The sequence below is a fragment of the Pezoporus occidentalis genome, unplaced genomic scaffold, assembly GCF_034315485.1.
Source record: "Pezoporus occidentalis ecotype Australia unplaced genomic scaffold, CSIRO_AGI_Poc_V1 ctg20, whole genome shotgun sequence".
Lineage (NCBI taxonomy): Eukaryota > Metazoa > Chordata > Aves > Psittaciformes > Psittacidae > Pezoporus > Pezoporus occidentalis.
Window position 1 is genome coordinate 2,438,041 of NW_026913856.1, and position 14,749 is coordinate 2,452,789.

The 14,749-nt window shown below is 35.7% G+C and overlaps 1 protein-coding gene across 3 annotated transcripts in view; it reads left to right on the forward strand.

Annotated features, from left to right (window-relative positions):
* Positions 1 to 14,749, forward strand: part of CDH8 (cadherin 8) — a 162,238-nt gene that overhangs the window by 102,503 nt on the left and 44,986 nt on the right. For all 3 annotated transcript variants that reach the window (XR_009964736.1, XM_062618270.1, XM_062618271.1), the window contains 2 exons: positions 854 to 1,107; positions 6,074 to 6,210. Coding sequence is in view for 2 of the 3 variants with exons in the window: in XM_062618270.1 (XP_062474254.1) it covers positions 854 to 1,107; positions 6,074 to 6,210 (391 nt within the window). In the remaining variant the exon portion in view is untranslated. The remainder of the gene's footprint in view (positions 1 to 853; positions 1,108 to 6,073; positions 6,211 to 14,749) is intronic.

Genomic DNA, 14,749 nt, shown 5'->3' on the forward strand with positions numbered 1-14,749 from the left:
ACATTCAAAAGTATCACAGATTTGGTTTTTATTTGGTATTTCCTTCCATTAAACCCATTGCATTTTCACCTCTGATGTTTTAACACAACTGCAAAATAGTAAAAACAATGGTGACATGGCAGGTATATCATTAGAATAAAGTAATTGGATTCATGGTTCTTTTTCTGGGGAAAAAAAACACAAACAAACCACAAACAAACCAAAACACCCACAAACTAAAACAAAAGATATAGGAATTGGTATAGTCTAAAGAAATTCCCAAGAGATGTCTACCTAATTTATCCCATAAACAGAAACATGCAATATATGTGCAAACCTAATATGCAGTAATGTTGAAGTATTTTCTTCTGTGATCAAATTCACATTTTTCCACATAATGCCTCTCCTGTCCATCAAATAGTAAGTGCTAGTTCTTTGCATTTCTCACATAGTTCTGGAAGTAATAAAATATTTATTCTTTGTGGAGCTAGTATAAATTTTTTTCTTATCATCTCCAAATAATAAAGCACTGATTGAGTGCGTGATTAGTATGCAAGTTACGTCATCACCAACAAATTTGTAGTATTTATCTGGTATGTAATTGTAATGGCATAATTCATAAGAGAGAATATTTTGGTACATTTTTTGTGAAAAGCAAGAAACCAGTCTCGTTTTCTCTGAGGCTGGTTAATAAACAGACATCAATATATGCCTAGAAAATTTACAGGTTGGATTTCTGGGAGTGGGAAGTGATTACATTAAAACTCACTGAATGTGCTTAAATGCACGTAACTTTCATCCATCAGCATTATATTCACTTGTTCTTTCTCTGTGGCCATTAGTAAAAAACATTTATCTTTGTCATTCTTAACAGCCACTGGACTTTGAGACCAAAAAATCCTATACTCTGAAGGTAGAAGCAACCAACATTCATATTGATCCTCGCTTCATCAGTGGAGGACCATTCAAGGATACAGCAACGGTAAAAATTGTAGTAGAGGATGCTGATGAGCCACCAGTCTTTTCATCACCTACTTACCTACTGGAAGTGCATGAAAATGCTGCTATTAACTCTGTGATTGGTCAGGTGACTGCCCATGACCCTGATGTATCCTCCAGTCCTATAAGGTAGTGCTACTTTAATGTTTGCTTTGAAAAAATACAGGTAGAATACTGTGTGCTTTCCAGTACATTACATGACACTGTCTCATTCCATTTTATTTTATTTCTATGAGAATTCTTGTGTAGAATTCAGTTTATAGTGTTAGATTTATCAGTTCAGATAATTTTCAAAATCACAAAAGTGCTCTTTGCCACACGAGTAGTCTTATGAAACAGCAGGAAAGCAATGAAAATCAAAAATAGGGTGTAGGAGGTCAGATGGGGTTGAATCATCAGTGTATCTTTGCAGTTATTTTAAATAATCTGCCAGTGTCTGCACTAACAGTGCTGAGCCTGTTCCATGTAGCTGTAAGATTGTCAAAACATGTATTGTATTTCTTTGGCTAAACCCATTCCTGGTTTGAAGACAGAAAGTCAGAGATGATTATGCCCATATGACTTTGCATCTCTGATTTGCAATATTTTCTCTTTTTTCATAGAATCATAAAATAGTTAGGATTGGAAAGGACCTTAAGATCATCAAGTTCCAATCTCCCTGCATGGGCAGGGACACCTCACAGGGACACCTCACATTAAACCATGTCACTGAAGGCTCTGTCCAACCTGGCCTTGAACACTGCCAGGGATGGAGCATTCACAACTTCCCTGGGCAACCCATTCCAGTGCCTCAGCACTCTCACAGTAAAGAATTTCCTCCTTATATCCAATCTACACTTCCCCTGTTTAAGTTTTAACCCATTACCCCTTGTCCTGTCACTGCAGTCCCTAATGAAGAGTCTCTCCCCAGCATCCTTATAGCCTGCCTTCAGATACTGGATGATCTAACTTGGTTATTCCAGTTTCATCAGATCAGTGTTTTCTATCTGATTTTGATAAGCACACTTCTCCTGTGTATGGTACGGTGCAAGTGTTTCCAAAACACATTTTGCTATGTGTAGCTGCTAAAAGTGTTATGAAAACAAACACAACATCAAATTCATAGTAAAGATATGTTTGGAGTAAGTCTGGGTGCTAACAATCATCATTCTACATTAGCGCCATAAGGAATTTAAGCTACACAAGCAGTCAGCATTGTGGAGATGATACTAATTGTTATAACCTGACACCATTTTCTAATCACTGTCATTTACATCAGGCTTGTCTGTTTCTCCAGTGAATATGAAGTATCTTTTCATATCAGTTATTAGGTTAGTCTAACTATATCATATCTTTCATAATCCAGCATTTTTAAAATAAGCAGCAAAATTTCTCTTATCTTTACTTGCTGCTCTGCAGTGGATGTTACATAAGGGCCTGCTTGTTTTTACGTCTGCTGGTGAAAGGGATTTACAAATTTGGCTGAAAATTGTAAACATGGTCAGTAGTTTGTCTCATTCTAGCCTAGCCATTTCAAAAGCATGCATCACTGACTCACATCTTAACACACCTAGGCCGCATGCATCTCTCTTGGGAAATGGACCCAGGGAATTTGGCTAAGCAAGTTTGTAAAGCTTTACTATCATTTATTTAGTAAGAGTAGTGCATTCTAGCTTACAGTATAATTAGGCTTGAAAGATCATTATTAGCATGCAAATCTATTGATGCCAGTAGTACTTATTTCATGTTTCTGTTATTTCATAACTGTGATCTATTTACTTGCAGTAAATTATCTTGGACAAAGCATGATCCAGGTGCACAGAAAAAAAAAGCATGAATAATAATCTTTCCTCTTACACTGCATCTGCCCTCCTATAAATCACTGTCCTTCAGTGTCTTTCTCTGTAGAGAGATAAGCTTCACTGTGGCAGGTTTTCCCCATTCATATTGACAGAGATTTTATCTTTGGCAGCAGTTGATCATTTTCTTAATTCACAGCAGGTCTTAAAAACCTAGATACAATATTTTCTGCATTCCTAATGGTACAGCTGTTTATCTGTCACTAAGTAGCATGTCCAATCTGCCTGACATTAATAAACAGTAGAGATTTAACACTGATGAGATGTCAATACTGCGATTCAAATCTCAGCAGGTGCAGCAAAAAAAAAAAGGATTTCTGCTCTTATTTACATCGGTGCAAATAAAGAATAGATCAAATTAAGTTGTAACAGCAATGGCAATAGTGCAGGAGCAGGTCATCTGCTAAACCACTGTGGAGTTGTTCCTATAATGGCCATAGCAGACCCATACACACCAAAACTTCCCAATAACCTATGCTGGGCTTAGGGCAATTCCGAAAGATACTGTTTCCCAAGATATTATTTTCTTTTGTTTTATGTCTAGTTTATGGGTCTGATGGTGCTTTCCCACTAAAGAGAGTTACAGTACCATTATCATAAAAGCAGAACTGCAAATGTACTATTAGTTTTCCCAGGTTTATGTCACTGCAGGTTTTCATTTTTTATTTTTGTACCCAATATTTATCAAATTAAAATCAGGAGAGGGTTTTACCTCTTATTTAGTTTGTAAAACCTCATGTCTTATGTTAAAAATATTTCATTTTGAATGCTGGTTTTCCACTATGAATAAATACTCTTGGGGTGAGGTGAGGCGAAATGCAATATAATAAACTCACAGATGTTACACTCCCAGTTTTATAATTGAAATGTTGTACTGCAGGAAGACTGTGATTGGAAGTTTCAAAAAGGATTGATCCTTAGAGAAAAATTGTGTGTTATCTCAATGGAATTTATGTCACTCCCAGGTCAAGTAAACATTAAACATCATATAAGAATTTCATATTTTATTTCATTTTTGAACTGCAAAAGCATTCATAAATGTCTGATACCAGTTCTTTCTTCATAATTACAAAAGCATCAAGAATTAAAAGAGTTTCAAGTGATGACATCTTAAAATAAAAGTTGATTCTGTTGTTCTTGTATTCTCTTAAGTAAAATCTTCAACCTGTGAAAGTCTGTAAGATATTTTTTTACTAACTTCACTAGTATCAGAATACTTCTAATACCTTAATTGGAACTAGGGAGATATCAAAATAAGGTGAACATATATTTTCAAATGCAATTGCCTGAAGTTAGGTACCTACAGCTTCGTTCTTCCACACAAGTGACCTGATTTTCAGAAATGCTGAGGACAGGACAATTCCCATTAAACCAGTGAGAACTGAGTGTGTGGAGCTCACTAGAAATTCAGTTTACTTCAGTGTCCAAATAGAGATGAATGGGCCCAGCTCTAGGCACATGTATTTGGAGTTTTACTTTGTATTTTTCCTTGTACTCTTCTTAACCAAACTTCTCATTTTTAAATGAGTAAAACTAGTTCTTCTCAGAATTTAAAAAACAGAAAACTTCAGGCTAACAAATCCCAATTCCTAATTAAACAGGGGTTTTCACTCTTGTCTGTTAGTTGTTAATTACCTTACAAGCATGATTATGCTACCTTTGATCTTTAGTAATAGAGTCTGTAAACATTTAAACATTAAAATTTTGATAAATTTTTATAACTTAGAACTAATTTTTGAACGTGTATTGTATCTTACTGGATGCACTACAGAAGCAACCTAATTGAAATGTATCTTTCATTCTAAATATGAAAATATCTGACACTGAAATAAAAAAAAAAATGAACATCATAATCTAAGCTTTGAAATCAGATATTAATGCTGTGTCTATCAAAATCAATTGTGTTGTGCTGGAATGAGTTTGAGTTCATCAGAATATGTTTATTGTAGCATATAAAGGAGCTTTGAAAACAGATTTTTTTTTGGAAATTGCTTTTGATAAAGCATAAACCAGAATGGAATAACTGATATTCAGATAACTGTGCCATTGTCACTGTAACAAAATATACTCTCGGTCTTTTATCAGTGAATATAGCAGCATATTTGCAAAAAGTAGAAATGTAATGAGGAAATGACAGTCTGAGTCCCTTTCTGACCACTATATAATGTGATCCAGTCTTATACTGTATCCTAACTCACCCTATTATGCCAAGATATAATGCAGAACAGATGTAAAAATTGTCAATGCATGCTGTTAAGTTCTGTAATACATAGACACAAAGGCTTAAAAGACTTTTATATAAATCCACAATTAGGATTCAGCAAAACCCCTTGAAGTCAATTTTTGTTGAACCGTATCAATAGTTTATCACTAAACACTCTCATTTTGTACCTTTCCTGTCAAAAAATTGGAAGGCTTAATTTTGTGATTTAGTTTCTTTTTGCAAATAATGCATTAATAAAATAACTCTGTGAAAATGGACAAACATAAAAGCTTTCCTGGAGATCCTGTTCTAAGCATTAAATCATCATCCTGCTTAATGCACCGTTGGAGCAACCTACTGCAGCTCCTTCCTGTTGACAAGCTGACTCTGTTGAGACTGCATAACTTACCCGGACACTAACATTTGCAGACTCCAACTGCCTGTCAGATGAAACTTGTTTTGTTAAAAATCAGTGATGTCAATCCGTAAAACAATGAGTCCTTCAGGGTTTGAAGTGTTTTATGGGAAAATGGTGATTCACTAACTGTGTTCTGCCCATGGAGCTCCTTGACCCATAACCAGATAATATGCTTGGTGAATAGTTCATGCCTCATTAATCTGAAATTTATTGGTAAAATAATATTATTCAGCCCTTTTTAAAATAACCATGAAGCCCACCATTTTTGTGTGCTTAATACATTACTGTTGAAATTATCATCAGTAGCTGTGAAATACAATAGAAACTGTCTAATAAATGTGATGGATTATGTAATTAACTCTTGATCAGCACCGTTTTTCAAAGATGTTATCCAGTGAACCCGAGGGCATTTTATGACCTTCACACTGGGTATACAGCTAATTACTCCTTAGGCAATAATTATAACTTTTTTTTAGTCTCAGTTTTTCATTTTGTCTTATAAATTATTATGCTATTGAGCTTCTCAATGCATTTGGCTATAAAACTGCAGCTCTCGGAGGGCTCCCTAGATTGTCTTGTGATTGTATGTATTACACCAGGCTCATTAAGTAGATTACAGGGATGTCTATTTTGTAGGTTTTCCATTGATCGGCATACCGACCTTGAGAGACAGTTCAACATTAATGCAGAAGATGGGAAAATAACTCTGGCAACACCACTGGACAGAGAAACGAATATGTGGCACAACATAACTATTGTAGCTACTGAAACTAGTGAGTATTTTTATATACTGACTTCCAGTTCTGTTTGGTTTATAATGGATTTTAACAGCATGTGCAGTGGAAACTATATAATTCAGTAAAAAGTAAAACCCACTGGATTTTTAAATTACAGGATTTTGGAAAGAAAACTTACTTTCTGCTGAAGTTGTATCTTTTAGTTTTCACAACTGCTGGGTTTTTTCAGTGCCTATAGCAGTATATATTTTGAAGAGATACATGAGCACATATGTACATGATATATAGGGTAAATGTTAAAAAACATTTTAAAAATCCCACAAACAAAGCCTTACATTTAGTTATATTAAAACAGCAAAAGAAATAAAGCTTTACTGTTGTAGAAGTAAATTGCATACTCAACCCAGAAGTTCTTAACACTGAGTGATATTATGTTTCAGTACCATAAATGATTAAGAGTATGGGTAATGTTGCATTAAACTAGTCCTGTTTTATACATATGAATGCACTTGCTCATATACAGCTATAAACAAGAACATGGATTGTTCAGATCCACAAAACTGTTGTGGCTGACCTGCACAACTGAGTCCTTGGGAGCTAGGAGTGTCACCCTCATCCTCAATTTTAATCATGAAGATTGTAATCAAGAACAATTCTTGATTAACTTGGAATTGTAGGCGCTGCTGACAGGATCACATATGACAATACAATTTCTTATTAATATTAGCACTCTATTTTAGGCTATACATTTGACATATTGAAGCAGAAGAACAGATTCAGAATGTAGGTCTGTCATCCCATGTCATCGTCATAACTGAAACACAAACTATGAAGATGTTTCTGCTGATGTATCTATTCTGCAATCCGTGTATATGCATAATTCCCATATGTGCATACACACTTGACACATTGTTCAAAGAATATTTGTCTTCTGAGTCCTATGATCAGTGCTGCTAATTCTTGCATGTAGAAAATAGGGTGATGTTAATGCTGGCTTTCCCCCCAGAGTATCTTTTTCAAAGGATATAGTATTATGATGCAGAACCCTTAATGCTCAGTTTCATAGTACTGTAGCTGTGACAATAATGAATGGGAGGATAAAATTTGCTTATAGGGCCCATTTTTGTTGTGCAATATTTTTCTGTGGTACTTGTTTTCAGACACAGACATGTTAGGAACCTGTGACAGGTAACTGAAATGGCATACAGAAATGAGAAAGACAGGTCTGAGCATAAATTGGGCTCTCAGCTTACAACCCCTGTAAATGGTATTCCTATGACCTACTGTAACAATGTGTGCATTTCATTGCCAGTAGTGCCAACCGTGACCTGTTAATTACTGTTAAATCTTGCAGGCAAACACTGCTTTGATAAATTAGCATTAATATCTTGTGCTTGCAGGAAAACCAAGTCGACACAGGCAATAGAACTGCATAAGGAAAGTAAGCAAGCTCTAGTTTCATACGGCATATTTTTCCCAGATTAATATCAAAACTGTGAATAATTTTGATGACTTTAAAGGTGAAAGATATAAAATTTCCATGCCAATTTTTCAGCACATGAGGAAAGTCAGATCATGAAACTTACCAGCAGCATGGAAAGCAGAATTATTCATTTTTGATCCAAAGTTTCCAGACATTGGGATAGTATGATCTAAAGTGATTTTACATTTTTTTCCTCCGAAAAAGTCAAAATGAGAACAAAATAAAAAGAATGACTTTTCAAGAAACTCCTCCAATTCAACATTTAATCTCCCTTATACGTGTGTGTCAGACCAAAGTTAACAGAAGGACACTTCACTAAGCTACGTCAGAATAAAGTCTGCCTGTTGCATCTTCAGAATTTTAAAACATAATTATGCTCAAGAATTTTGCAAGAAATCAGACTTGTCATTAGACTTCATGGGTGCCTCAGCGTCTCTCATTGCTGTAAAATTGCCTCTTATCAGACAGGCTATGAAAATAATAATGCCAATCTTGTTCTGAGCATTTGCATTCCTGCTGATGGCTTATTTTCACATTCCTAATATAATTATTTGACATTTACATAAAACAAGAGCTTAATTTTGTAGACTACTATCTTTGCTTATTTAAGAGAAATTATTTTTAAACTCCTCAAGCAGAAACTAAATTTGTTCATAGAACTGTCAAGCAGGGTGTAATGGGCATTTTTAGATTTTTTTTCCAACACGGTAATAAGCAAAATCTGTTATAAAGTAATAGAAATCTGTTGGAGGCAGACACAAGCAGCAAAAGAAAATAGAAAGTGTGTCATTATACTTTCAGCAACAATAATATTAATGGACTGATGATTTCTCCCATAAAAATAATTCAGCATCATTCGTATGAGAGCATTTTCTCTTCTTAGGCTACCTGCTACCCGGACTCAGTTCAAAGCTCACCTCTGTTCCTGTGGGGCAATGAGCAGACCATTTCTTAGCCATTAAACGTGCTTACTAATCACAAGTCATGATAGTGTTTGTTTTTTCTTGATTCCCACCATAGGAGATCCTAAATATACCTTGCAGTATCAGTGCTTTCATAGGTAAACACCAAGTTTTGCCAAAATACAAATCTCTTTTTCAGAACTTGGTGCTGGTAAGTTATCTGCAGCTAAATTTGTGCTTCAAACACCAGCAGTTTTTGGCAGTTTTCTGCTGTCACCATGACAAAGTTATTCTTTTGTATCATCCCTTAGCTGCTGGTGGAAATACTGAGGTGAGCTACATACTGTGCCACATTGCATGGCCCCTAGAGATAATTCTTCAAATATCCATCTGAATCTTTTTTTGGTAACTAAAGTTGGAACAATGCAAAGAGGGATGCGTGAAAAAGACTGGACTGAATGTGATTAATGTGGTACAGGTGATATTGAGTATTTCACATACAGTTTCATTATTTCACCTACAGTTATACATTTTGCAGTAGAATAGTCAAAAATCAGTAGATAAGTTCCTGCTGCAGCTTCAATCCTCTCCACTAATACCCTTCAATTTGTTTACTCTTAAATGTTCCATTTGCTTTGCACATTTCTTTCTATTGTATGATTTCTTATACTGTCAGATCGATTATTGCTTATTTGTTGTTTAACTTTTTTCCTCTCTGGTCATGTGGTCACTCCTCTATGTTCAAGTCATAGAATCACAGAGTCATAGAATAGTTAGGGTTGAAAAGGACCTTAGGATCGTCTAGTTCCAACCTCCCTGCCATGGGCAGGAACACCTCACACTAAACAATGTCACCCAAGGCTCTGTCCAACCTGCCTTGAACTTTGCCAGGGATTCACAGCGTGCCTGGGCAACCCATTCCTCATGGCCCTTCTCTGGACTTGTTCCAACAGTTCCATGTCCTTTTTATATTGAGGACACCAGAACTATACACAATACTCCAACTGAGGTCTCAGGAGAGCAGAGCAGAATGTTGATGAACTCTGTCACATGGATTCTTAGGAGAAGAGAATTTTACAAAGAACTTTGACATCTTTGAAAGATCACTCTGAAATACAGGCTTAGGATGTGCAGAAGAAATACATGTGTTGACACTGAAAACAAGAGTAATACTGAAAGATATTGCCCCCATGAATTGATTCTTAAATTTTCTTTCCATATTACTATACATCCAATTTCACTCTGCAGAGTAAGTCAGGAGCCGGAATATCTAGGTGATTACAGGGTAAAGGCTGTAATGGAGGCTCCCTGGCAAAAATGCACTTTCCATGAGAATATACCTTTTGGTCTGTGGATATAAAGGGTGAACTTTGTTTTTCCTCACTGACTCTGGACTTTAAATAGTGGAATAACGAGATCGCTTATTGTTTTGTGGTGTAGTTGAGACTTAGATGAGCTTAAAATAGCTGGGAGGTTTATTTTAGTTAGATGCTTGAGAGAACAGGGGTGGATAGATCCTTGCTTTGTAAATTGGGGCTTGCTTTGTAAGTTGGGGCTGATGCTGCTGCTCATATGTTTGGGTTCTCTGGAGCTATGCCCTGAACAGGAAAGGAATCTGGGGACATATGCAAGTATTCTCTGAGAGCCTGAATTGCAGTGCAGTGAGAATGAATTATTAACTTACAGACATTTCCTTTGGTGCGTCTTTTTTGTGTGTACAAAGGCTCATCACATCTTTGGCTCCTTAGTCCTTTTTTGAAATGGAATTTTCTGCTATTCAGTAAAGTCGAGACACTAATCCCGTTCATCTGAACACACGAATCCATTTTTTAGTTTGTATAAGTTACAATTATAGCTATAACTACTGTTCCCATTGACATGCTTGTGTTGCATTAACTGGTTAGCAATTTTCCTGGGCAGTGAAGCAGAGCAGAGTTCAGGCTGGGCTAACCTCCTTGGGATTCTCTCAGTTTTTTGTACAGGTTTTGCAGGACTTCCTAAGTTACGTGTTTTCAATGCTGCTCAGCTACTAAACAAAAATCAAATAGCCATGGTTTATTTATCAAACATTTTTGCTGCGGTTTGCACAGGAATTCAGAATCACTGGTCATTCAAGCTATCAGATTGCCTTAAATGTATAAGGCATGTAATAATTGAGCTCTATCTTCCTTCTGCCTCCAGCTCCATAGATTTCCATTTTTATCTTCTAGTGGCTGTAACAGCCACATAGCAGATACTTCCCCAGCATCCTCACAGTGTGCCTCATTAATGCTAAGGAACTGCCCTGGTTTTCAGTCATTGCTGGTTAATTGGTATAACAAAAGCAGTAATAAGTGGAGAACTAATGTGGTTTTGAAACCAAAGCGAAGACTTATCTCAGAGAACCTATTTTAACTTAAGCAAGAAAGAAGTGTACGAGTAAGATAATTTAACTGCACAATATTCCTCCCATTTAAATATGCATATCCTGATATTTGCATACTTATCCCCCCTAAACTGGAGCTGAGATATGCTTGTGATACAGGATTCGAGTGAATTCTTTGAAAACAAAAAGTATCCTATAATGCATTCACTATTAGCAATGCTTATCTGGAATTCTTTTTTTAAAAAATGAGGTAAGCCTTTCCTCCAGAATATGTATATTACATAGCAGAAATTCATTGAATAATACCGTAGATTTCAACAAGAAAAAACTTCTAAACATATTCTAGTTGTCAGACTCTGAGATTTGTGAAAAACACACCAACAGAAACCACAGCTCATAAACTTTAAAGACAGCTAAATGATGATCTCTTTAAAGTCCCCAAGCTTTCTTTCACCTGACATGACACTGAGTGGGCTACTCAAGATTTATTTTTTCTTCACAGCCTTTTTTTATGACTGTGTGCAGCACTGATTCCTTAGACTGCATTCAGGTTGAATAGCAGCTACCGTGCGTGTGTTTAGGCATAGACAAGTTCTTTTATAATTAGTAGAGACTCAAGCCTTCCCCAACATACTGGGAAATACAGAGAGGAAGCATGCATCCATTTGTTCTGTTGTGTCTGGTTAGAAAAAGGCTTTTCTAAAACTTCTCCCCCTCCTGACACTCTGTGCGTCATACGCGTACACATGCAACAGATCAGTCCACTGGGGAATTCCAAAGCTGGTGCCGGACTGCCTGGGAGAGTGTATTTCTCTTAGCTTAGGGCAATGCTGTTAGCCAAGTTTTAAATCCCTGAATGAAGTGTTTTAATGGAATTTCTGTTTTTCTTATTCTCCAGGCACTCATGGAGCTATTATTTTCATGTTGATAGACTGCTTTATCAAACGATTCTCAGTATTCAGCTTCACTTGCCAAACAAAAAGCATACTAGTGGCTAGCTGATCTCCCTCCCTAAGTACTTGGCAAAGTACCAGAACTGCCACAACTAGTACAAAATCTTGTGAATTATTAGTCAAAGCAATAGATGAAACTTTAGACAAGATCTTGAAATGTAAATGGGGATTTGACCACGATAAATATTTTCCAGGCACAGAGCATAGGAATCTCAAGGACAAAGCTGTGAGCTTTATTTGACAAAGGTAATTACCCATACCGACTGCATTCTTTAGAAATGAAGAAGTATGAGGCAATTCTATCATCTAATGGGAAAGGGCATAAAGCCAGAAAGACTCTTTATGGTTTACCAAGAATATAAATACAATAATTGAATCATCACCCAGCACATGCTCTACTACAGTTATCTGTATTGTATACTCCTTTAAAATTTATAAGGACACTAATTAAAAAGGAAGAGACATATAATTACTCTTCAGAATAAGCCTTCAGCTACAATATACTCTTTAATGCCATCAATACCTTTACTCATGCTGTCATTTATTTAATCTTGTTTAGCCTTTTATTGTAAAAATTACTATAGGCATTATTACCAATAATTCTAACACTTTAGGGAGTTACTTTCATACATCATATAATTACTTCTAATTTAGGGCTGAGTAAATTTCAGGAAGTTTTAGAAAGAAAAGGAAATAAGCCTTTATGGAGGTTTAAACCAGAAAAGCTCAGGAATATTAACCTTTTTTACTTGACCCTTTTTTTTCTGGCTTAGTGGAACTCAAAATAGCTAAACCATCATTTTTGCACAGAAACACAGAATTCACTAAGGTAAGTTTTATTCGTTTGTGCATAAATACAGGGTAACATAGAAATCCATAGATTCTAATGGGTCATGGAGCATTTGCTACTGGTCAGTGGAGAGTGGGTGTATCGTATAAAGCTAGTCTGCAGTTTTCAGCTGTGAAAGTGCAGACATTTCACAAAGTTTCCCATTAGCATTTTCCACAGATCAAGAATAGCAGGAGGGGTGATCCTGATGGATAATAGCATGGGAGTGGCCATGTTATGAGAAAATACAAATGGAAATGGAGTGTACTTATGAAACAATCTCTATATAAAACAGTCTCAGTAGCTCAGGAGCAAGCATTGAAATTCAGGTATGGGGTGCTGAATAGACGTTAGCAACCTCTGATTTCAGAGGAAAGTATGTCAGGCAGCTGTGAATAAAGCATCTGAGTAATTCAGTGCAAAAAAAAGTCAGAGGAGCTAATAAAGATAATTATGGCAAGGAAAAGGAGAGAGATTTGCATGAACAGCTTAACTTCCTTTATTTCTGGTTTCAGGGGATTATAAACCAGGCCAGACATCTTAGTTCTAGATTTACAAACGTTGATTTCACAAAACATACTGGAATTGCGAACACTGTTCAGAGTTAAAAAAACAAGGTTAGGATACTAGGTGGTGTTTTAGAAGGGAATAAGGCTTTCTGGGGCACAAAACAGATAGGGATTCATGTAAGGAATATGAGGGTCATTAGTGAAAACATGATTGACTAATTCATGTGAAGTTACTTTGAGAAAACTGGAAACATGGTTAAACTGACAATATACGTATCATATTAGCAAAATGAGTGCATTGTTAACTGAACAACTAACAACTGGCCATCTGCATTTTGCATATTTGAATTAGAATTTCTAAATAAAATATGGTTAATCTTAAAAATACTGTGTAGTATTCATCTAGTTTGATGTGCTGAATTCATTTAACTTTAAGTGGAATGTGATAAAATCTGCACTGTTTTTTCTGTAAGGCTGAAGCAAGGGAGTTGGTCAGAGTAGAGGTTTGTAACTGAATGTTGTTTTAGACAATCAAGCACATTTCTTTCTAGAATGAAGACCCTACTCAGGGTAGGAAGCTTTGAGCAACTTCCAGCAAAGTTGCTGGATAGCAAAGAATGATAGTATTTTCTGGCCAAAAAAAAGAGGAGAGGATTTTTTTAAAGGTACATACTGACATGCTAGGGAGATCTTTTTTGCTTATTGCTGAGGGTGTGCTAGTAAGAATGGCTTGATGCAAAATCCTAGACTCCTGATTCAAATCTGGCATATCCAGCAATATTTTATCTGCAAAGGAAACAGAAGAGTAATTAAAGGGTACTGTTACAAAAATAAGTCCCAGGAAGGGAATGACTTTTAAATACTTCTATAATAAATCCTTTTTAAATATTTTTTTTATTAAAATATTTTGATGTTTTATCTATCAGTAAGAGAGGGATTTCATTTGAGCTATTATTTTATTTTAATCATGATATCTTTTGAAAGAAACAAAATATTCCAGACATCTTGTCCTCAGTCTGTTTATTGTTATTATTATTGCTGCTAGTCATTATAAAATTTCATAGCTAATTATAATTGACAATAAGACCTTGCATATCTAAGTCAATATTTTATAATATTTTAATATGCATGATGTATTAGCATATTAACAAAATAATTGCTTTAAAGTGTGGGCCAGATTCCTGACTGGTTCATGCTAGCACAACTCCCTTGATTAAGCTGGAATTGAGCAACACAGCAGCAAATCATGCCCAAGTACATTTGTTGTAACTTAAAACCTTTTTTCAATCACTTTTCTTCCTTCCTGTTCACCGGTTTATTTTTTAAACAAATCCTTTTCTATCACTTAATGGCATCATATTATTTTCTGGAATCTTTTTTCTTATTGTTACATTTAGAAATAAAACATGTTATTTCCTCACAACAATGAAGGCATCGCACTGCCTCAGAAAATCTGGAATCTGAATTAGGTTTGTGGTGCTGTCCTCTACAAGAAGCAAGAGCCAGCAGCATTTCATCACACTGCTGTTATTGC